This window comes from Pyrgilauda ruficollis, unplaced genomic scaffold, assembly GCF_017590135.1.
Source record: "Pyrgilauda ruficollis isolate IOZ18807 unplaced genomic scaffold, ASM1759013v1 scaffold6, whole genome shotgun sequence".
Lineage (NCBI taxonomy): Eukaryota > Metazoa > Chordata > Aves > Passeriformes > Passeridae > Pyrgilauda > Pyrgilauda ruficollis.
The window spans coordinates 14614431-14638205 of record NW_024527710.1 but is presented as its reverse complement, the minus strand read 5'-3'; the positions used below and the strand labels follow the sequence as shown (position 1 = coordinate 14638205).

The 23775-nt window shown below is 44.3% G+C and overlaps 2 protein-coding genes across 2 annotated transcripts in view; both read left to right on the top strand.

Moving 5' to 3' along the window:
- The first annotated feature begins 3895 nt into the window (after nucleotides 1-3895).
- LOC121362022 (translation initiation factor IF-2-like) lies at nucleotides 3896-4840 on the top strand. The gene has a single exon (XM_041483189.1). It carries the CDS (start codon nucleotides 3896-3898, stop codon nucleotides 4838-4840), a length of 945 nt encoding a protein of 314 aa, XP_041339123.1.
- Nucleotides 4841-5071: 231 nt separating this feature from the next.
- GLIS1 (GLIS family zinc finger 1) overlaps nucleotides 5072-23775 on the top strand; it is a 178683-nt gene continuing 159979 nt past the window's right edge. The window contains exon 1 of the mRNA XM_041483368.1: nucleotides 5072-5414. Coding sequence (XP_041339302.1) covers nucleotides 5072-5414 — 343 coding nt within the window. The remainder of the gene's footprint in view (nucleotides 5415-23775) is intronic.

Here is a 23775-nt window from a genome sequence, read left to right as displayed (position 1 = left end):
GTTTCTCCTTTGCTATCTGTGGTGCAGTAAATTAAAACAAAAACAAGTCTGGACTTGGCATGCCTTTGTAAATAAACTGCTGTGTGTAAATTGACAGTTCCTTTGCAACCAGGTTATTTATAATAAAGTTTGTTATTCTCCCACCAGAGAGCTTGTTTTGCCCAGTATTAAGAGAATGCTTATGGTAACACCTCCCACCTCTGTCTGCACTGCAGCAGTGACACAAAGTTCTCACAATTTCAATTGTGTCCTTTTAAAATCTCATTTTGTTGCCTGCTGGAATAGATGACTTCAATATGTGAACTAGAGATTAATACTTCACCTCTGCTTTGTTTGCTCTGTGCAGCTCACCTTAACTGTATCCGTTCTGCCTCATTCCTCTCCTCCCACAGAACTGCTGGGGGAACAGGAGGTTTCAGCTGCTCCGAGTTTCTCGAAGATCCGGTTTGTGAGGCGGCCGGTTACAGCCGTCGCTTCCTGACAAAGGTAAAGAGCTTTGAAGGCTGCATTTGGTGAACTGGAGTCTCCTTCATGCAGTGTCCTTTCCCCCCTCCTCTTACAGATGATCTCTGTGTCCTCCTGTGTATCCAGAGGCAGGAAACTGTGTCTGCCTATGCAGCTGTGAGCACAGGGACAGTTCAGAGTAAGGAGGTTGTTGAGCATCTGCAAAAGCACCTGTAAGTCCTAAAAACACTGTTGTGGCAATGATCTGATCATGGCTGGTGTCAGCAGGGAAAATGTATCAAACTTTTTAAAACTTCTTCTCCTTAGTGGTACAATTTCACTCTGGCCCAAGCTAGCCTTAGACTAGGAGTGAATGGGCAGATGGGCAAGTCTCTAATTACTCAGCACCTGTGTCCTGCCCACTTGACCTGGTGAGAGGATATTCAGGCAAGCAGTTTCATTTCTCTGGATGTTTTTTATACCAAATTGCAACCCCACCTTTCATATGTGACTCAGAATGAAGCAGGGACTAGCTTCAGGGACTGAAGATGGCTTGTCTGCCTCAACTGAAAGGTTTGCTTTGCTGATGGTGACATCATTAAGAGAGAAAAGTGGCCTAACTGTGGGCCATGCCATGACCAATGACCATGGCCCTTGGCAACCAGGAATGTTGAACAAGAGAAATCTGCCCCCCACTTTCCTAAGGGCAGACTATTTCTGTCATGGGGGAGAGAGGCCAATGACTGGTTTTCCCAAGGACACAAGAAGGGAGACACCCATCGAGCTCATGGATGCAGTGACAACATTGGGTGAATCAGAGTGTGCTGTACAGCTCGTGTATGCAGCAAAGTCGTGGTGACCCAGGGCATGAAACAGTCTCAGCAGCCACAATTGCACTTGCTTGACCTTTGTTCCAGAACCAAAACATGAAGTGTCTTCTGGTTCAGTAGGGTGAGAAAAGGGACTACTTAACTCTTGCATTAGTACAGTTATTCAAGGAGCATTTGTTTCTCCCAGCACTTGTTCGTCCACGTCTGTGCACTCGCCAGAGGGACCAAGTTGTTGTTTTCCAACAGCTCTAGGGGCCAAGTCTCTATCAGACACATCCAGGTCTGGAAGAGAGTGTCCATCCACCACCTCTTTGTCTTGCTCAGGGCCAGGGCTGGGCATCCCCAGCTGCACAGTCCCACTAAGGTCAGGGCAGCTGCCAAATGCCTTACTCGAACCTGAGGAAACAGCGCTGTGAGCACAGCTTTGAGCCCATGGGGCCTCATTTCCTGTGGGAGGAATATGGGGAGACCTGCAGCTTGAGCTATGAGGTCTGTATTTCTGTGACACGATCTGCCACGGAGAAATTCATCTCGGTGTGAAGGGCCTTTACCCTCCGCTGTTGGAGCTTGGAGCTGTGATGTGCTTCAGCCCAAACCTTTCCTGGCTTGTAGAGGGTGCCCAGCACATGGAGGAGGCTCCGTGCCCGCTCCTGCCCATGGAACAGCCCAGCCCTGGGCGATTGCTGAGCCAGTGGCGGCACCTGCCGGTATTTTGCAGAAAGTTCTGGGTATTGGTGATAAAAAGAAAGCAGCAGCGGTTCAGAGCAGGACACACACGACTTCAGGTACAGAATGCAGTGATGAGGGTTAACGAGCTCCTCCCTGCTTGCTGTGGGAAAATCCCTAACCACAAAAGAAAATCCCTCCAGGAAGGTACATAATATATCCAAAACTCCCTGTTTTCTAGGAAACTCCCTCTAGATATTTGGGCAGCATGTATCAATATAGCTGTAATAATTTGCACAAGATGAGCCCACATTCAGGATCCACCTAAATGCTATTTATTTCCTGCACTGGAAGCAGTGGGATTTCTCTGGTTACACTGTGTTCTGGAATAATATTTCCCTCTGTAAATTTTACTGCCTCTTCATGTCAACTGAGGTTTAGGCGGTCGCCATGGCGTATTTCTGTCTTAAATAATTACTGCTTGTGGTAATACTGCCAGGTGCCTTTAGCATTTCCAAATCAAAGAAAAAGAACAGCTTGGTCCTGAGGGCCTCATGGATGGATGGGACTGGGGGATGGGGACATAGGTTAGCAGAGCACTAAGAGGTGGTGTGATAATGTATACTGAAAATTTTTACTTTGTTTTCATAAATCCCTAGGATATTACCATCCAATTCAATGTTTGTGCCAGCTAGTTGATATTCAGTTTTGTTTCCCATAGAGGTAACGTGGGGATTTTCTCTCTTCTTGTAGCTTCTTGTTCCCACTAAGGTATTCAGAGGATGTTTACCAATTTTCAACCACATTTGACAGACAGCTATTAACTTCTGACTATTTAAGACATGGTCTTACAGAAGAAAAAGACCCTATTACTGCCATTACTGAGGGGAAAGGCTGGCAAGTTCCTTGCTTGGTAGACCTCAGGTCATCCACACTAGGCAGGAATGAGGAGAGGCATTGCAAATGACAGTCATTAGTACTGCTTCTCCCAGAACTACTTGTTCTATCTCAAGATCTTGTATCTTTTATTGAGAGTTGCTTCCCTCCCACTAAATCCACAACATTCATAGCATTTGCCAAGAAAAAGTCATGCCCTGCTGTCCTGACCATTCCTGTACTCTGTACACTGCAGCGTGGCACTTGTTATTAAGGGTTGGATAAAACTGTGAGTCAGGCACTCTGTGCAGCATCTGTGCTACAAGAAGATGAAGATCTCTCGTCTCGTTGCGGGACTCTCCTCAGGAGGGGTGTAGCAAGATGCCAGTTCAGTAGCTGTCCCTCCTCCTTGTGCTAAATCTCCCAAGCCTCTCCTTTAGGTTTGCTGTGAACAAGCAGGATTTCCAGCCAGATGTCTGTATGATTTACACCCATGTAAATCAGGGCTGACTCCGAGTCTCTCCTATCTTCAAGCTGTCCTGGTGTGTTACAGACCTGCTGTGCTGCACCTGTGCTGACAGCAGCATGTAGGGCAGGAGGGTGGAGACATCTCTGAGCCAGAAAAGTGTGGGCTAATACAACTCTCTGGTGCAAAGCTGTGCATCCAAGCCTGCATTTGCTTGGAACCAGGCCCAAGCTAATAAACCCAACCAGATTGCTTCCAGACCCAGGCTGGCCCAGGAGGAGCCAGTGCAAATGTCACTGTGCTGTGGTGCTTGCTCTGAGCTAGCTTAATTGTCTCTGTGGGCACGGGACAGCTCCTGCACCTGTAGGGCAGGCAGGAAACGATCCACGTCCATAGACTGAAGCGCTGAATGCAGCTGGAACCGCATCACCAGAGAGATGTCTTGGCCAGGTTCTACCCACCTCCAACACATCTCTTGCTTCCCAGCCCCTGTCCCTGGCAAGGCTTTGCTCTCTCCTGCTGCTCTGCTGTGACATGCTGCAGTGGCTGTGGCTTTCGCACACAAGTTGTTTATAGGGCACTGCCAGCTGTTCAGTGGTGGGTTGGCTTGTGGATGTGCAGTGCCGGGGCAGCCGCACGCCTGAGCAGACTGCCTGGGGACAGGCACAAGGATCCTCGACGACCTCGGGCAAAAGGAACGGGTCCAGGCTCATGGCAGCGGGGCCGCGGGAGGGAAAATCAAGAACCTCTCGGGAGGCAAGTGGGCATCTGCAGGGACTCCCCACTGGTCGGGCACCAGGAAGGTGCAGACCCAGGGCACACCTATTCTCAGACTGACCTTGGCCCACTGATCCCCGCAAGCACGGGCTACCCGCAGCCCTCCTGCCGCGTTCCTGGATGCGCAGCCGGACCCGGCCCGCGGGCGTACCCCTCTGCCAAACCCCGAGGGGCGGCCCCGGCGGCACAGCCCTCCCCCTGCCCGCCCCGACTGGCCCCGCCGCCGCGCCAGGGTAATGGCCCGGGCCGCCTGCGCTCTGGCAGCCGGCCCTGCGGCGGGGGAGTGGGGCTGAGCCCGTGCGCCCGGCGCGGCGGCGGGAGCCGGCGGGCAGCGCGTCCCCCGGGCGGCCCCTCCCAGGTAGGAGCGCGGGGGCGCGGCTGTCACCGCGCCCGGCCGGGCTCTCCCCCCTCCCTCCTTCCCTCCCTCCCTCGGGGACCGGTGACTCGGGGGCCGCGGCGAGCCCGGCGGTGGCGAGCCCGCTTTGCCACCGCGTCCGTGGTTGCCGGGGCGGCCGCTGTTCGGATGCCTCAGCTGAAAGGCACCGGCCGCCAAACAACCCGCCCGTGTGCCGGGCCCCCTCCCCGCCCCTCCCGGCCGCGCTCGCCTTCCCGGGAGCGGCTCCGAGCAGCCCGGCAGTGTTGCCTAGAGAGGGAGCGAAGCCGACGCGCGGCATCGGCCGCCCCGTCCGTCACGGACGAGCCGCCGCCGGGGTCCGAGCGCCCCGGGTCTTCCCCCGTCCGGCCGGTGTGTGTGAGACAGCGGGCGGGGGCCGCGGCGTGAGGGCAGGGGGCTGAGGGCTGCGGGCTTGAGGTCTGCGGGCTGCGCCGCCTCACGCGCGGCGGTTATCGGCCGTTGGCGGCGCGGGGCTGAGGCGGGAGGCGGCGGCACGGAGGGCTGAGGGCTGAGGCGGGGGCTGAGGCGGCGGGTCCGCGGCGGCCGCCCGCGCTGACAGCCCGTGTGCCGCTCGGTGCAGGAGAGCGGCGGGGGCCCTGGCAGCAGCCGCAAGCGGACATGCACTGTGAGCTCGCCGCGGGTCAGAAAGGCAGCGCCCGCGTCGAGGTGAGCGACAAATGCCAGGGAGCGTCTCAGAAGGATCTGCCGCGGGTGACTCGTCCCGGCGCTGGTAAACCTCACTTGAATCCTCAGATGTCCTTCAAAGTATCTGTCAGTAACGGCAGTGACCACACGGAGCCTCAGCAGAGCCCCCCTGAAATGTCAGCACCTCTGCTAGATTTCATCCCCAAACGACCCAGCATATTTGAGAGGATCCCGATTCTGCCCAGGGCGCAGGAGCTGCGATGTGCTAGAGGCTCCAAAGATTATTTCCAGCAGCAGAAACATCAAAGCGTGAAGGGTGAGTTTGAAAATGCATGAACTAAACACTACCATCACCAAAAACCTATTCACCACACAAATAAAAACGTAACAAGCTTTCCCCCCACCTCCCTACTCCCTTTCTGGTCTTTAGTGTGTTTCCTAACTTGTTTATTTAACGTCAAGCTTGAAAACTTTTTTTTTCCTGAGCACCTTGGAGGCACAGGGTAAACCAGACTATGTTTTTCCAGTGTGAAGCTGAGTGTCTCTCAATATTATTTAAAAAATCTTGAGACCAGCATCCTCTTTAGTTGTCCTAAGCTGCTCATGCGGTCGCGTCTCAAAGGTGTTTGTTTTGGGCTTGGTGCTGAAGACTGGCCACAGAGTTCGTGTGGGGTGTTTGTTTGTGAGCGTGCCTGGCTGACAATAAATGTCTGGTTCTTATTCAGCAGTTTCACCACGGTTGCTTGGATTTTATAGTTTGTATTTCATGGAGGTGTTACAAATGCTGGATTCAGGCGGTGAATCCTTAGACTTGGGAACTCCTGGTGCCCGAAAGGTCAAATTCTGCTGGTTAACAAATGCCTGATTTTCAGCTGTGCATCGTTAAAGACGTGGCACTGAAGTAGGGTTAGGAGTTGCCTACTAAAAATCTGTTTCATTACACTTTTCAGCTAGACCTGGTTATCTCAGCTGAAATTTGTTAATCGAAATTCAGTTTTAAAATAATCCCTCTAAGGTGTCACTGAATGGGCTCAGAGGGAATTGGAACATTTCTTTATGCTACAAAGTCGCTTGCAGAGACATATGTACACCTAAGGTTATTAAGACAATGTTTTCTGTAATGTTAAAAGGGTTTTTCTCTTATCAGTCTATTCCCATTCTCTATTTTAGATATGTAAGTGCAGTTATCTTGTCGCTGTAAGACTGTTCTCACTGGGATTTTTTCCAGTTCTGTCCTTTCTTCTGAAAATTAAAAGCAGGCTGCATGCCCTTGGACTAGTGACATTTTCTTTTGTGAGCTTGTTACCTAGGGTGATGGCACCTTTCATTGCCGCGGAGTTATGTTAATGAACACCTCGATCTGTGCTAGGTCTGTCCGACAGCCTCTAGGATGTGTTTGTTCATCAGCACTGAATACAGACAGAGCGGAGCAGCAGGTTATAAATTACCTTTTTTATTTTTCTGTTTGTTAATGCTGCAATTCTTCTCTCCTGATTAAAAAAAAAAAAAAAAAAGAGGTTGTTAATGTTTGGCAGGAATGAAATGAAGGTCTGTTACACAGACTCCTGTTTGGAGGGGAGGGAAGGAGGATTCACGTAGTATAAAGGGAGAGCTACAAGCTCTTGTGCTGCTGCAACTGCTGCCTGTGAAGGGACTCAGGGGCTGTTCTAGTCCCTTGTGGTCCCACGGGTGAGGTTGGTGCCACTTGACAGGGCTCATACTAGCTTAAAATCCTGCCCATGCATTGCCCTGTCCAGTCAGACTGTTGAAATACTTCTAAAATTTTTTTAGCCCTCTTTTCATGCATATCCCTCTTGTTGCGGAGGGCAGGAGGGAAAGAGGGAGAATTTAACTTTGCATTCACTCGGGACTTTTAGAGTAGATGTAGGTGAGCATGGGAGAAGGTTCCTAATTCATCTTTCCTGACTGATCAATTTCCCATTTTCACCACTGGGGAAAAAAAAAGTGTTTTACATTTTATTGCTGTTTTTGTTTAGTATGTTTTCCATCCAGGGTGTTACCTTGAGGTTGCTTCAGTGTATGGGTGACTTGAGTCATGGGAGTAAGTAGGTGTCCATGGGCAGGAGAGGGCTCGTTTAACGGAGCAGGAGGATTTGATGGATTATGTTGGATTTTTCCAAAGATGGCAACACTGAGTTTTTTGGGTGGCTTCCTGTTTGTTTGTTGGGAATTTTTGTTTGGTTTGGTTTTGCTTTTTTTTTCCCCCCAAGAAGACATTTTCAGGAGGAGTTAGGGAAAATAAAATTTAAAGTAACATTCTGAGTCTGATTTAAAATGTGTGGGATGTGCTGCTCCTTCTGACCTGGACAGTGTCAGCAAGTGCTTTAATGTCCACTGGGGCATTCTGGAGTGCTCACCGTGCTCCATCTCACAAATCAGTGTCTCTAAAGCGGGCTGTGCTGCAGACAGGAGAGCTGCTGCTCTTTCAAGGAGCAGTGCAAACCATCTCCCACCAACCCCGGTTCTCTGAGGATGATAAAGGACTGGGATAGCTGCATGTGGATGTGATATAACGAGATAAAGCTGAGACGTGGAAGTGAGGGAAATACTCAGATTTACCCAGTGAAAGGTTTTGGGAAGGAAACTGATGACAGCTTGATTTCAGACCATCGTGCCGTGTGTCTCCTGTTCTCCAGCCCCAGAGTGCCATGTACCCAGTAATTCCCTCTGCAGTCTGGCTTAGATTACAGAATGTGCCTCCTGGTTTTGGTTTATCCACAGTTGAAAGCTGCAAGTAGGGAGTGTAAAAGATGCTCTCTAACAAGAGCAAAACTGATTTTTATAGTTGCCTGTAAGGTCTTTTTTTCCTAAACAAATCTTACTTTTTAATTTTTTTTTTTCCAAAGAGAATGAATCAAAATGATACACTGCTCTACTAATAAAAAGGGCAGCTTTGAAGTAATCACAATGGGGAAGAAGTATCCTGCTGTTGCAATGTCTCTGTGGTGTTACTCTGCTGTTTCACAGTGTTTAAGTTATGATCCTGCAGAATGCTTCCGTGCCTGAGCAAGTCTTTTGGACTTTCTGAAGAGCCAAACAAAAACTTGAGGGGTTGTGGTGAGGATTATTTCTGGGAATTGGATCATTTGGGTGTAAGCTTTTCAGGATGGAGCTGTTGGTTGTTTGCTGAAAATACCGCTATTTTGGAATTGTGCTTCATATTTTGTTCTGTTTGGGAGCTGTTTAAAATAAATGCCCAGTTTTCACCCACCCAACCCCTTCTGGTGTGGCTGGCTGTGACAGGCACCACGCTTTTCTTGGTCATTGATTTCCCTGTGTGTAACAAGGCAGAGTATTTGCATACAGACACTGCTTTTTTAGAGGCATTTGACATAGAATAACTGTACCATAAGGTATGAAGTCCATTTTACAGTGTTTTCCTGAGATTCTGTGGGTTTGGTTCCACATTGTTGAATTTCATGCTACGGTATTACAGTTTTGAAAGTAATGTGGCAAAATAGTTATTGTCTACAGGGAAGAAGCTTTTGGGAAGGCTTTAGTGGTGACAAAAGAGTAATCTATAAAGATGCCAAATATCTCCGTTTCTAAATGACATTGATTATGGTTGTTACCAGGAAACACTTCTCCTTTTCATTCTTTTCCAGTTTTGTTCAGTGTACCTAATTCATGACTCAGTAGAAATGACGAGATTTATCCTGTTAGCTGTGCCACTGGGAAATCATCCAAATGGCCCGGACCTTTGCAGCAACCACTTCAGATATTAACTTACAGTGGGCAAAACAATAAGCTGGTCGAGTTGCAGTAGTTGGATGTTTCCTTGTTGAGAGTATGTTTTATTCAGACAAGGAGAAAATGGCTTGGATTTTTTTTTTTGTTTGTTGTTAACTGTAGCTGCTTTCAGCAAACACACAACCAATGTATTGAAATGTATTAATTTCCTCCTACTGTTGAGAAGGAGGGGTAAATCTTGCCATTTAATCCTCCTGTGACTGTTTCCTTGGTTGTCAGGACTGTCCTTATGAAAGTAACAGCTTATACTGTTGGGATCTTAAGCAGAAGTGTATACTTTGGTTTTATGATTTATAGGTGAATTGACTGGTCTTGGGCCTGATTGCCATTTTCTTTCTTACACCTTATCTGTGTTCACCTGAATTATCCCACTGGAGCAAGTGTGACTGCCTAGATCTGATAAATGTGTTATGGGCTGATAAGGAGACAGGGACAGGTTCAGTGGTATGATTATCTCTAAACTCTCAGTTTTAGGTAGAGCTGCAGTAGTAATTATTTCTTATTTTCACTGTAGTTCCCTTGCTGCATTTGAGCTCTGCTACAAAAAGGAATTGAAAGGTTGGTCTGAACAGAATGTGCAGTTACAGAGCTATATTTTTATTTCGTGGTCTCTTTTTTGCCTAATTTTTGTTTTGTAAGGGGAGAAAGGAGAAGAAACTGCAAATTGGAGAATGTGTTCATAAATTCATTTGGAATAAATTGTGACTGTCCTCTCCTCTCTTAAACTGCCTATAATCCTTACTTGTCTTGAATAGGCAAATAACTTTCAGTTACTTGCTGCTGAAGGAAGTTCTTCTAATGATTTGTGTTGCAAAATCAGTCACTGACTTGAAGATGGGACTTTCATGGATTTAATTTAAAATAAGTTTAATTGTATCTAATCATTAAATCCATTGTAATTTAAGAATCATTAGTGGAGAATATTTAGCAAATACAAACCAGGAAATCTAATGATGAACAAGTCATATAAAGGCATTCAGTACTTGTAAAAGCAAAAAACCTCTTTTCTGCTTCATGACAAAAACAACAGCTACTGGAAAAGCTGAAGAGAATAAATGTTGTATCTTTTTTAATATTGTGCAAAATTGTATGGAATAACAGATAATGTCAGATTACTCTCAACAAGGAAATAAGTCCAGTAATTGGAAGAAAAATTGTTTATTTGATTTGAATTTTGTTTGAAGGAAATTTAAGTTAAAAGTAATAAATCACTTGTTCTGCCTTTAAAATGTTACAATAATGGAGGTTATTATTTACTGGGCTAAGTGGAGTGAGGAGAAAAAGATCCTTTTTTTTTATAGTAAGAAAAAAATTAAAGTCTACATCTTGCAAGTGGTTGAGTATGTACATTACTGTTCCTGTGAGCAGTCTCATTTTTGAACATAGACCATTCTAAATTATGATTTAGATATAGCTGAATACATTATTTGTATATTAAGAGTTCAACCCTGTACACACATACACTGTTAAGTGTATGCTGAGGATCTTCAGTATGTTTGAGATTACATTCTGGGAGGGCTACAAGATTCTTTTTAGTGAAACTGCTAAATTTAAAGTTAATGTATTCTAGGACGCTGTACTGCTTCATTGCTGTAAAGTGGTTTGGTTTTTTGTTGAATAAGATGGACAAAATTTTACCTTAAATTATTAATATCAGTAGGAGTCTTGCCACTAACTTTAGCTGGGTCAGTATTTCAATCCTAATATTACAGAAGTTCTTTTTCCTGTGTACAGGGAAAAGCTTGTAGGACAAATAACAAGTTTCTATTAAATCCATCTGTGAGCTAGGAAGTGGAATAGCGTATGGATTATGAGAGAAATCTGTAGTACTGTGAATATAATTTCCATGCTCAGTACCGTAATTACAATTATTCTAGAAATTCTGCTGTTTAGTGATTTTAGAACTGTTGAAGATGTTGATGGCAGGGTAATTGGAGAGGGAAAATAGACGTAAACCACTCCATTTTGCACTCCAGATTTCTATCATTGTATGTCAACAAGCTTGAACCAGGCGTGCAATCTAGTAATCATTTCACAGTGCCTGAAACGGCTTTTAATAGACTGGGGTTTGTTTGCTCTTTTTTTCCTCAGCCACCCAACGCTGTTTCCCAGCACATTGCTGTAACTCGGAATACAGGGTTCCAAAGCAAGGGCAGCGCTCACTGGCTGTGGTACAGCATAATCTTGCCCCACAAATGTGCAAACAATAGCAAAAGTATGTGTTTGGGAATATGGCACAGCTGTTATCTTCTGCCGGGAGCAGGGAGCGTTGCAGTGACATAGAAGGACCAGTTAAAACCACTCCGGCCGTTTTATTGCCTGTAAATGGGGCGTGCAAAGAAAAGCAAGGGCCGGTCCCTCCATTCAGATAACCATCGGTGCACACTAGCGAGGCACTGCCTTTCTGCACAGGCTTTGAAGAATAGAGGCAAAGAGTTCCCCTTTTTCCTTCCCCTCCTATTACATTTCTGGCACCCTGTATGTGAAATCTTGGTTGGAACCTGAACTTTCTGTTCTGAGAATCTGTGCTTCACTGGTTACCTGGAACAAGGACTTCTTTTTTTAAAATTTTTTTATTGCAGTCATTAGCTCGACTGTATGAAATGATTGTTAATGATTATTTGTAGACAGAGGACTGCTTGTAAAACAGGTGAGACATTTCCAGAGCTGCAATAGGAAATGGATCCAAATTCTGTATTTTAGGTTATTTTAAGGTTTTTGAGCATTACAAGGTTGCTCTCAGTCAACTCAAAATGCTTAAGATCTTTTTATTTAAAGCAACTGTTTTGCTTTAACTCTAATAATTATGTTTGACTTCTCCATCATTATGTTTGAACGTGATTATCTTGCCGAATGGATCGGTAAGGAGCACTGCGATTGAATTTATGGCACCAAATTTGTCCTAAGGGTTAAATGAATGCAAAACATCATAAACTACACTTAATTCTGGCATTTACATGTGTGATAAGAGGGCTTTGTGAGAGCTATAGAGTTGTTAGTTGTTTTACAATGAGGAGAAAGCAAATTCATTCTTACATGTTGTTTGCATATTAGCCAGAGGGAAAAATGACACTAAGGCGACATCATCAAATACAGTAAAAAACTAACTTTTTAATACAGATGTCCATTGTTGTTTTAAGTGCTTAGGGGGTTGGTGGTTTGGTTTATTTTGGAACTTGCTGAACTATATGAAGTGTGTCTCCAGGGGCCTGGTATTTTAATACCTTGTAGAAGGTTGTATAACAGTAGATGATGTATTTTGCCTGCCTTCCAGTGCTGTAAATAAATTACATGTGCTGGCTTGGGAGAATGTATGTGAGGTGTAAATCAAAGGCTAATATAACAGGAAAAATACCAATTAGTGATGTCTTGCAACAGGTTAAAGTGTCTTTACTCATTTATATATAATCAAGAGATATAAGAGCAGTAATATGTATAAAAATGTTAACATGAGGCTCTTCCCTAGAAGGGGTAGAGGGTCTAGGATTATTTAAAATAAGTGCTGTGATTCAATGCTTTTTCACAATTTGCTATGGTTAAGTCACTTTAATACTGAAGTCAACAATCCCCTAGGCAAAGAAAGAGAATATAATTTTAAGTGCATTGTTAAAATTGGAATTTGATAGCTTCCACTCTCTAATCCTATCTAAGTCTTGGTTGTATTAAAAGGAAAATAGATACATGTGTCAGTTTTGGACCATAATCTTTCTTTTGAGTTTAAAGGATGATAAATGTGCTTCAGACAAGCAACACAGCAGTTTATTGGTATGAATGTTTTGCTAAATACTACATGCTTAACGCAATCCCCATTCCTTTATAATAAGTTTAAATATTAATTCTTTGGAATGCTAGATGCCTAAAGCTAGATAGAAATGCTGTGCAGTTTCAGATATCTAGGAGTGGGTTTGTGAAACAGGATATTTAACTGGGAGAGATGAGTAGCACATTTCAGAGTTATTAGGGCAGAACAACAATGCAAGAGGATGACTTAAAAAGTTACAAAATTGTTTTCTGTGCATGAGGCTTAAATACCTTAGAGTTATTTATTTGAACCACAAGAGCTGATTTCCTATGTATGTCGTTTCTAGATTGCATTTTTTATTATTATTTTGTTTAACTTCTTGTTAGCTGCCTGCCCCTCTCTAAAGCAGCTGGCTTTGATTTAACCTGAATCCTTCACAGAGAGGGAGTGCTCAGTCACGGTGACTGCGAGCTGTGCTCTTGGATGGAACATCTCTGTAGTGACTGAGAAGACTAAATAGGACAGGAACTTCAGAAGGACTCACTTCACTATGTGTCAGCACTTAGTGTTCCTTATGTAAGTCCTGCCTACCTCCCAGCCCCCCTCTGTGCTGGACAGAGAAGAGAGAGTTAAAGTGAGAACAGATAAAATATGACATTTCTGGTTTATTACCCAGTATTTTCTGGGAAAATCCCAGAAAGGATTTAACAGAAGGTTTCATAACTCTTGCTTTGCCTTGCTGCTCATGCTGAAATTGCAGGGCGTTGACTTCAGGAGGAGGCCAATATTGAATATTGTTGAAAACTCTTCCATCCTCCTTTGAGACACAGAAGATCCAAGTGTTAAATTCTCTCCTGGAGAAGAAAGGGTGCAAGCACTTGTAGCCCAGTAGCTCAGGTGCTATGATCAGTTAGCACAGCACGTTCACCTTCAATTTTTCATGTGTTCAAGACCATACAGGGGTGCAAACCTGGTGTGATCAGCCATTGCATGTGAAACAGGCAAAAATGGTGAAGGATTGTGCCAGCAGCCAACATGGCCAAGTATATAAGTATTTTGAATGAACAGAACAAGGGTGCTTGAACTCTGTTCTAGACTGTACTGTTTTTATCATTTTGGGGCAATGCTGTGTACTCGTCATGATATTTCTACAGTGAGAGCATAGCAGAATATTATGGTGCAGAGAAGGACAAGCCAGTTTTGGAACCAGAAACAGGGCAGTTGTTTGGGCAAACTCTCAGGGTCAGCTTAATTTTCTGTGCTGAGAGACAGAGTTTGTTAGTTCAGGTGCAGAGTTGGGATGATGTGGCTGTGCTCTGTTTGAGGTCTGATCTGGTGGGGGGGCAGGACACGGCATTGCAGCGTGTGGCTGTGTCAGCCCCGGGTGGCACTTGCTGGAGTGTGGCTGCAGCCCCTCTGCACAGTGTGTGCATGGACTGGGTTTCTCTCCTGGCTACATGAAGGTCTTGGTCTTGGCCCTTGTTGCTGAGTCTCTGAGCATGAGTGGTGAAAAGTGCAAAAGCCATCTTTGTTATCTTGGGGAGAATAAGGTTTTTAACACAACATTTTAGTTGGGCCTGTTGCTGCTTGGCATCTGGATTGTGCTGTCAGTTGCAGAGTTGTTGCAGAGGAACAAAATCTCCCATTTATTTAGTGCTTGATGTGCTGAGGTGAGGGAAAGGAGCCTACATTAAGGGAGCTCTGTTGGACACAGCCCAGAATCAAGTATTTGCTGGGAGGAAAGTTTCTGTCCCCCGCTCCCCAGTTTCTTGCCTCCCAGCAGATGGCAAAATCTCTTAGGGTGTGTTGTTCTTGAGGCAGAAATCACCTGATGGACCGTGTGTCCCTGGGCTTTTAAGGTGCAGGTGGCTGCTACAAGGCTCCCAAGATCCTCATCACTGTGGCAGAACAGATTTTGCATGCAGCTGAGACTGTCTCCAGGACTTGAACAAGAAAAAGCAACACTAAATTCCTTCTTTCTGGATATCTGATTGTTGTAATGTTCAGTTTCCTTGAAGTTATCAGAGCTGGTTTATGTTCAACTGAAACTGAACTTGCCTGATCCCACTGTCCCTAACTCTGGTGCAAATCTGAAGTGATGCCATTTTAAATCCAAGAGTGGATAAAAAGGAGGCAGACTTGAGCTCTGGAGGGCTTATGCATAAGAAATTGTCCTCCAAGTATGGACTCGGTTCACTTGGCAAAAGAAAAAGACATCTCACGATTTTAATCTGAACAGTTTGTTTCTTGTTTTTCCTCCTGCCAACTTACCACAAATCGGCTTTTATTCCTTTTCTTTGAGTTCTTGAGTTATTCAGGGTTTGCTGACTTGTCACAGTTTTGTGGGGATAAGCTACAGACAATGATGATTCTCCTTGCAGAGCAAAGATCCCCATGCATTTCAGCATCTTCCTGATTTGGATGGACATGCAGGAAATTTAAGGGGATATTTACTCCTAGAGCTGACTTGCTCTTTCCCTGCCATTGAGCCTTAGTGACCTTTTCTTTCTACTCTCTTGGCCTCCTCACTGAGCCACCGTGATGTTAGTTTATTTTTAAATATATATATAAAGGGTTGTAACTTGAATTGTGGGCTAAATGAGTGGAAGCGTGGCAACTGGTGTAAATAGCTTTTGGTCTGCTGAATGTGTAAATACTTGAAATCTGTCAGGGTGATTTTGCTGGCTTTTATTGGAATCATTATTCATATGAGATCTCCTTTCTCTTATACTGCGTCCTGTCAGAAGCTATTAGGCAAAGATTGCTGGCATAAGTACTCAAACTGCTTTGTCAAAATGCACCTTTATACCCGTTGCTTTTATGTTTGCCAGTTCCATAGATACTTTTACAAGTGGCTATGTTCTGCAAGATTAGTCATAGAAAGCTAATGTAAAGGGACCAAAACCTAGAAGGTGAGAGCAAACCATTGGGATGATTAATCATCAGCAGTGTTTTGAGCTGAAATGTACTACAGCATTAGCCACAAGTGCAGCTTATTTGACAAGTTAGAATGAAAACACTGGTGTGTTGCAGAGACATGCAGCCTCAGTGGTACCCAGGTTGAGTTTCTCAAAATGAGACTAACCTGCTTGGGAAACTTTCCTTGCGAAGGGCTAGTGTTATTGCCAACAAAATATTTTTTATTAGCTGCTGGAGAGGTTGCTGGAAGACTTGAAAATTAAGAACAGTAAATATCAGCGGTGATAAAGAAGTTTTATGCATGGGGTAGATGTTTCTGCAGCAAGCAGTCACTCTGAAGAGACAGGGAGGTCATTTTGGATCCCAGATAATAAGACTTGAGAGAAAACTTGGTGAAAAATAGCCTCATAGCCAGCTAGCACTTAGATAAAAATGAATTATGACACTAACTACCACTAGAGAAAACAATCTGGCAGATTGAATACAGGTTCCAGTGTGAAGGCTGCTGATTGCAACATTTGCTAGTTTGATAAGCAACCCTGATTCAGAATATGTTATCTATGGGAAGGAGCTTCTACACGGAGTGATTTGTAGGTCAGAGTTACAGTTCGTGTGTATGGTGCCCACACATCTGTCAGAGGCACTGGTCCTGCTCTGCTGCTCCAGAAGGAAATCTCTTCTTGCAAATGGACTTGATCTTCAGCACCTTCTGTGTCTTCTAGATTGGTTTATTCTTCCACAGGGATTATTATGTGGGCTTGACAGTCAGAAAGATACCTTCTAGGACTATATTGACATATGGTGCCCAAGGATGGCATAAGTTGTTTATCACTGGAGTTTTTAAAGACAGGCTGGATGGAAATCCTACTGTGGAATGTAATTCTTTGGGCGCAGCTGTCTTTCCTGTGACATTTTTAATTCCCACACTCAACCACTTAGGCACTAGAGAATTAGAAGAGGTCTCTCAAGCTGTAACAGTCCAGGCTTCTATCCTCTTTGACTTGCTGAACAAAGTTCAAATCCCTCCTTGTCTAACATTGGTGTTTCTGGCCACTCATTTGTTTGTCAAGAAAACACTGAGAAGGCACACAATAAAAACCAGGCTGAGTGAAGGGCTCGAAGAACACCAGTTGGGAGAGCCAGTGGTGGGACAACTGGGCATGGAAAATGATTGATTTTATGTGCAAAGCAGTTGTGAAATGTTCTGTGGCATTCTGGGGACATGCCATTGCTAACAAATGATTGCCTGTTGGGGATAGAAAATGCCAGCCATTGTTCTGAAGAAGGAAATAGCCTTATTGATACTGAATTAGGCTCACATTGAATTATTATTCATTTGCAGTGCATCCTGTTTTCCAAATACAAAAATTAACTGAAGCCCTGCAGCACTATTGACCTTCAGTTGTTGGTTGTATCTGCATCCTTATGGTTCAGGTGGAGTTTAGAGTGTTTATATCTGAGGTGGATGGTGGCAGAAATTGCATTAACAGAGCAGAACAGAAGGAAGCTGTTGTTTTTAAAAGTTCATCAAATTAGTTCTTGTTTTATAAAAAGCCTGAGAGTGAGGCTGGCAGAGGTACATGTGTTGGTAGGTAAGACTTAACTTCTGGGATGCATTTTCAATTGTCACATTCAATGTTGATGGCAGAAAAATAGTGCTATAGAAAACAATATTTTTGCCTTTTGAAAGGAATAGAAACTTCTATAGAAATTGAGATGCACACCAGATATAAGTATTTTATACAGTGACAGTGTTTTGTATACAGCTCTGAAAGTTGGGGTTTTGTTCCCAGTGGCATTGAATAGTTTCTGCTGAAATCCTAACAGAATATAGAATGTCACTACCAGTAAAGGAATTATTTTTATTTAATAAAAATCAGGAAGTGACTGGCATTTGACATGGATTTCCTGAGCAGTCATCAGGAACTGGACAACAGGTATTTTCTTGTGTCATACATATGAGGCAGTACCTTGGCATGGAGGATATAAACTGTTTTTATAGGTGGGAGGCTGTATGCTCTGGAAAGCAGTGACACTGAAAAGGATTGGCATGTCACATCTAACTGGTATGAGAAAATAACACTTCTAATAGGGTATGAGGTGATATGATGCATTATTAAAAAGCCTAGGGAAGAGATGTAATTCTTCTGTAAATTATCACTCTGGTTGCAGGAAGATAGGTTAATGCTCAGACTTTCTTAAATGGCTTTGAAAAATCAAAGGACTTGGAGAAGAACTGGAAGATGCTGACCCATGTGTAGTACCCATGGACTAATGGAAGATTACAGGGAGTCTGGTCTGTTCCACAGATGCAGTGTAGGACAAAATAAGTGATACTTAAGTGTTCTTTTGAGTGCAGAATGGTATCTCATGGCTGGAAACCGAAAAGGATAAAACAAGAAGGAAGATGGGCTTTTGACTGCAAGGATAATCAAAGCTGGCACAGTTTAGTAAAGGAATAAACCTTCTGGTGTTGGGAGAGACTGAATATTGCTATGGAAGAAATTATTAGTATAAAGCACAATTGCATTCAGTGGCGCAGTCACTAGATGGACAAGCTGGACCATGCCAAGGGCTTCCACTTGCAATCTGTGAAAGACTGGGTTCCAGGCCATCTCCTTCTTCCAGACCTGGTGCTGCACTTCCTTCATGTGCCTTCTGCTTTGCAGTCTGTGGGCCTGGCATCCAGACGAGGCCAGATTTATACCCTCATTCTGGGTTTTGTGACGAAGAGTAGGGGACAGACAGAGAAGGAGGAGCATTGCCACAACCACAGTCACACAGTTTGGACAGTAGTTATGGCAAGGGAATCACTAGCAACTAATGTTTCCTTCAAACCCACCCTTTCTTTTCTCTAGTTATGTCTCTCCCTTCAGCAAACAGCACCACTCCTCCTGGACTAGACAAGTCTGTTCAGAGATGTGTGATGGAACCTGCTGTCTCCCAGGGCCTGGGCTGAGACCAGCTGAAACCAAGTGCTGGGTTTAAAACCTGGACACGTGGGGAAAGGGTAACGGTTGTGATAGTCTCTAGCCAGGCACTGACGATTTTCAACATTAATGTCTTCCCTTTCTTTGTTTTCTGAAATGAAAATAGAGGTTCAGCCTCCTTCCTAGCCCAGCAATAGTGACATACTAACACAGTTATTACAGCAAACATTTTGGCCCTTTCTGGTCATGATGTTTTCTTTCTGTGGGGAGACTGAAATACTAACTCACAAATAATGTCTTTAGAAGTCATATTAGTCACACATTTTTAAGACATTCCAAAATCATACCAACCTCCTTCTGAGCTTGTCTGTTGCTACCAATGATTCAAAGTTTTGAAAACTCTCCTTTAGTTTTGATTTACATTTTGGTCTTGGGCACTTGTTATTTCTGGCAAATGCCAGCTCAGTTTCATTAAAGAAAAATCTGTTTTACAGCCACACGGCTCAGATCTGCTGCGCTTCTAATAATTGATGGCTGGTTTCCTTATTTCCTGCATTGTAGAAAAATAAGGACCTTGTTAGATCCAAACAAGCCTGCATAAAGTCACAGTGTGAAACATCAGGTTGGGGGTGAGCAGAGCAGCTGTGGGCAGGTTTTACAACTTGGGGCTACAGTTGATCGAGGCAGCCAAGGGAAACTGAGAGATACCCATGTGACTAAAATTCAGCTGAGTTCTTTGGCTCCCTGGCGCAAGATTTATATTTGTGACACCTTCCCCTCTGTCAGTCCCTGGGCCAGACACAAGTCTGTCTGTCTTGTGTACCTAGGGCTCTGCACACCGCATGGAATGGCCGCTGTGCCTGTTCCTTGCTGTGCCACCACGGGATGTATCTATTCCCAGTGTTGGCTGTCTTGCTCCTACAGCCCACAACAGTGTGAGTGTGTGCCTTGGGAGAAAGCAGCTGCCATGTGGTGGAGATGAAAAATCAAGAGCAAACACTTTCTGAATTTCTGCAAGTGGGCAAATTAATTTCAATCTGAACTGTCATCACAAGGGCCTTTTTTTTCTTCCCCTTTCCTTTGGGTGGTATCTTTGATTTATATTTCTGAATGAGGCAAGTGATCTCCTTTTAATGCTAAGTTCAGTTTCTTTATAGGTTTTCAATTTGGTTAATGTGGTATCTTTTTTGGATTTGCTTGGGATTTTTGTTTTATGTTTTCAGAACCAGTGAAATTCAATGGTGCATGTGTTAATTGAAAACAATGTATTAGTTTTAAGGAGCAGCTAATGTCTCTCAGGTATTCTACAATGCAATACCTGTCAGATGTTTCCTTGCCACTCTATAAGCTGTAAGTAGAGACAGGATCCTGCTTCAGAGATTCATGGAATTAAACGGCTCCTAGGAAGCCAAGCACCTCAACAATGTCATAAAAGGTGGTGTTTTGTTTTTTATTTTCATGCATTTATCAGGTCCAGCCTGTTTCCTTTGAGAACTGTGTGGTTACTTTCAGGAAAGACAAATGTGTGATGACTCTCCTAGGCACTCCTTTGAAGGACTTGCCCCTCAAAGGAGGTGAAGAAGAATTTGTAGGAATTGTAGTACTATTGGAAAATCAAGCCTTACAGTTTGCACTACTAAAGCATTATGCTGAGAGGTATTCAAGCACCTAACTCCCATTGACATCTGTGGAAATTCAGTGCCTAAACAGTTCTCTGGATCTGATGCTTGGTCTTCTGGCATTGAATGTTACACAGTTCTTGCTTTCTGTGGGTCTCCTTTTAAGGCATCTTCTGCGAGTGGTGCTGTAGTTTTAATTTTGAATTCTTCCTGTTGTGAGTTCCATCACGTGATGCAGCCAGCTGCCTAGAAAGCTGTGCCATGTGCTAATCTATTGTTCCACCAAGGAGTTGAGGCCTACTAGACAAGCAGTGGGGTGAGAGAGTGAGTCAGAGAAAATACACTGCACTTTTATTAATTGTTGCTGAGGGAGGATGGGGCCAACCTTCAGGCACTGTGACTTTGTTGAGTGGGGAACTAGAGTGACATACTCATTTGTTTGAGTGAAAATCCAGGGAAAAGTGGGAGATTTTTGTTGGCGTTTCCTCCACTCAGCACTGATCTTATCTTGCTGGTTTAGTGGCAGAGCTCTTTTGGCTCCTTGCCAGGTGATACCATTGGAGTCTGCCTGAGATGTGCAAGATAAAAGATCTCAGGGAATTGCAAGTATTATGACTTTCCTATCAAACTGTTCTAATGTGTAGACTCCTAGAGTCTTCTGACCCAGAAAACTGCCTTCCTTTTAAAAATCCTGTTACTGAAGAAAAAGGAAACACAAGAGCTGGGAAGTGGGACTTGATGTTTATAAGGGCCCTGAGAGCAGCCGTAATTAGAGTAGGTTTTTGGAAGAGACTTGTTCCTTTGCCAGCAAAGGGCCTTGGTGTTCAGCCAGGTTAGATGTAGCCTGAGAGTAAGCACTTGGGAACTGCCTACCCTACACTGGTTCTGTGTCTGGCACTGAGAACACGAAGCGTCCTCTCACTTAAAATACTTTGTGTACTCCAGAGTGCCCTGTGAAACCCTGCCGAGGGCTGAGTCACTGCCCAGCCATTTGGTTCTCTAAACCCTGACTTCTTAAGGGCTGCTCTGCACCAGGCTGCTGTGATGGTGATCCCTCCTCTGGGTGCTGTCTCACTCTTGTGATGCTGTGCAATTGGCACTTTCAATATGGGCCCACAGTTCTGATAGTGTGGCCAGCTGAGAGATGGGAGAGCCAGGAAGTTTTGAAATGCCCATTGTCAGTATGTTCCTTGCATTCACAACTGTTTTGGAGATGAGCATAGGCCCATCTGCACAAAGAGGTAAATGGGACTTGCAGGATGTAAGTGTGTGGGTGATCAAAGTAGTCATTAAGGAAAAAGACCTAGATAGTCTTTATTTTCTTTATTTTCTTTGTAAAGCAAGCAGATTGAACTCTTGAGTTGTGAACTTGTTTCTCAGATTTCGCAGTGCATGAGAGGAAAACATTTGACTTCCTGTCCCATGGCCTCTAGAGCTGTTGTCAATCCAATTTCCCTGGTTTTAGACAGGAATCAGAACTGTCCAGCATATTCCAGATCCTACAGAAGTCGGTGGGACCTCAGGAAAAGATGATTGCTTCTGGCAAAGCTACATTTGAGTGGGTCTCCTAGGACTCAGTGGGAGCTGCAGAGAAAGGTGCTGGGGCGCGGATAAGGGACCCCAGTGGAGTCTCTGGCCCTTGTTCGTGCTGCTGTAGCGCAGAAGGCCAGGCAGGGAGGGTGTCCAAGGCACCCTGGCTCCTAGGAGCAAGATGGGATGGAGCATTTGACCCCAGTAGAGGGTCAAATCCAGTTTGTGGCTATTGCAGGCAGTTGGTGTTCAGTGCAGGGAGCATCTGTCCCATGCCACCCACAAAGCCTATAACAGAGATCAGTAGTGGAAAACACCAAAAGCCACGAGCTGCTGTGGAGAGATTGAAAGAGCAGGAGAGATTGAAAGCACTGACTGCTGCATGCAACCCTGGAAAGGCTGGGAATTTCCCTAAGTAAAAATTCCCAGATGACCCAAGCATCACATTTAATCATGACTGTAAGTACCAAAACTTTGTACTTCATGTTATTTGTGTGCTTGGACAATTGGAGAACTGGTGACAAACTGGTGCCCACTGACACTGGAGTGGAGGGGCCGGGGAGAGCTCCCAGGAATCCTTTGGCCTTGCTGGTCCTTAGAGCAGCCACATTTCCATGCAGCGCACAGGAGAAGGTGCTGCTTTTTTTCTTTTCTCTCTCCCCCTTTTCTTTTCCTTTCTTCCCCTCTCTCTATTAATAACTGAAGCCAATGGCTGCTCTGAGTTACGAGGGGGTTTTATTGCACAGTTGCATGGTGGAGGGGCCTGGTTTTCATTGTGCAGTGCGGGATATCAGTTTTAACCCAGAGGCAGTGATGTTATTTAACAGGTGCCTTAAAGGCATAGTGCTTATTTAATCACCGTCTCCAGATCAACATTATGTAAATTGAAATTGCTTAGGTACGCAATTAATTGTGAATGCTTTAGACATTTTTAAAGGCATAAGACAATACCTGAAGTTCCATTTTAAGAATATCCAGGTCAAAGGACACACATGTTTTTATTTTCTTATTTGAGGTATAATGTGTTCAAGGCAGATTTATGGCACAACCTTTGTTTATTGACTTGTACTTTTCCACATGAAACTAATGGAACATGACAGATGATATTTATGAGGCATGTGTTCTTGATTAAATCATGTTAGACATTAAAACCTGATAAAAGAACGTATTTTAAAGGGTGGATTAATAGAAAAGGAGGCAGCATTGATTGGGGAGTTTACACGGAACAAGACATATTGGTCGTAGACTGAGTATTTATAGGTGAGATACGTGGTTATAAAACTTTAGAAGCTGAACAGAAAAAGATTAATAAGCTCTGGCTCTTCGGAAAGTTTGAGTTTTTTTGTTTTTCTCCCTTTGTAAGCCACTGGCCACCTTGTATTTTTGGTCTTTCAACTGAATTTATTCAGTTCTGCATACGAATTTGTGACCCTTTCTGGCCTTCTGCTTGTAATGTTGGCCCTGTGTGCGTTCTGTATTCTTCAGGATTCCCAGTCAGCAGATCCGTGCAAGCAGCCTGTGCCACTGCTAGAAGCTGCTCTGTAAACATGCTCTAAATTCTGCTTAGATGGGTGCAAATGGGGTGAATCAGCAACAGTCAGATAGGGCTGCTTGTCCCCACCTTGATACCTGGGGCTTTGCACAGAGTTCTGAGTAACAGGTTAGTAGGGAGTCACCCCAAGTAGTATTCTGCATGTCAGCTTAAGGGTATCCTCTAAGTATTTCCTGTGGAGAGCAATTGGAGGATTTTCGTAAATGTAGCAAGTGGGAACAGATTGAATTAGTTTCCTTGGTTTATAAGACTAAAGGGAAAGCAGATACCTGCGTTCTACTTTCAGTTACACAGGTGCAAACGTGGAATGTTTCCTGATTTCAGCTACACAGATGGATCTGGGGACATACTCTGGCTTGGTGCAGCATTTTCCGTACTGAGTTTTAACCTTCTGTGGCTGAATTTGTGCTAACCTGGATCCTTAAAGCTGCATTTTGTCTGGAACAGAAAAACTGCTGCAAGAGAAGATAGCTTAGAGTTCTTAAAGGTCCTATCAGCTTAGATTTGCAGAATTAATGTTCACTGCAAATACAAGAAAAAATTAAGTTCTATAAGTTTTTATTACAGCTAAGTAATTTCATGCTGTGGTGCAGTATTTACCTCCTGCTTGTAAC

Coding starts and splice junctions, on each gene's coding strand:
- LOC121362022 (XM_041483189.1), top strand. CDS start 3,896: ATGTGCAGTGCCGGGGCAGCCGCACGCCTGAGCAGACTGCCTGGGGAC.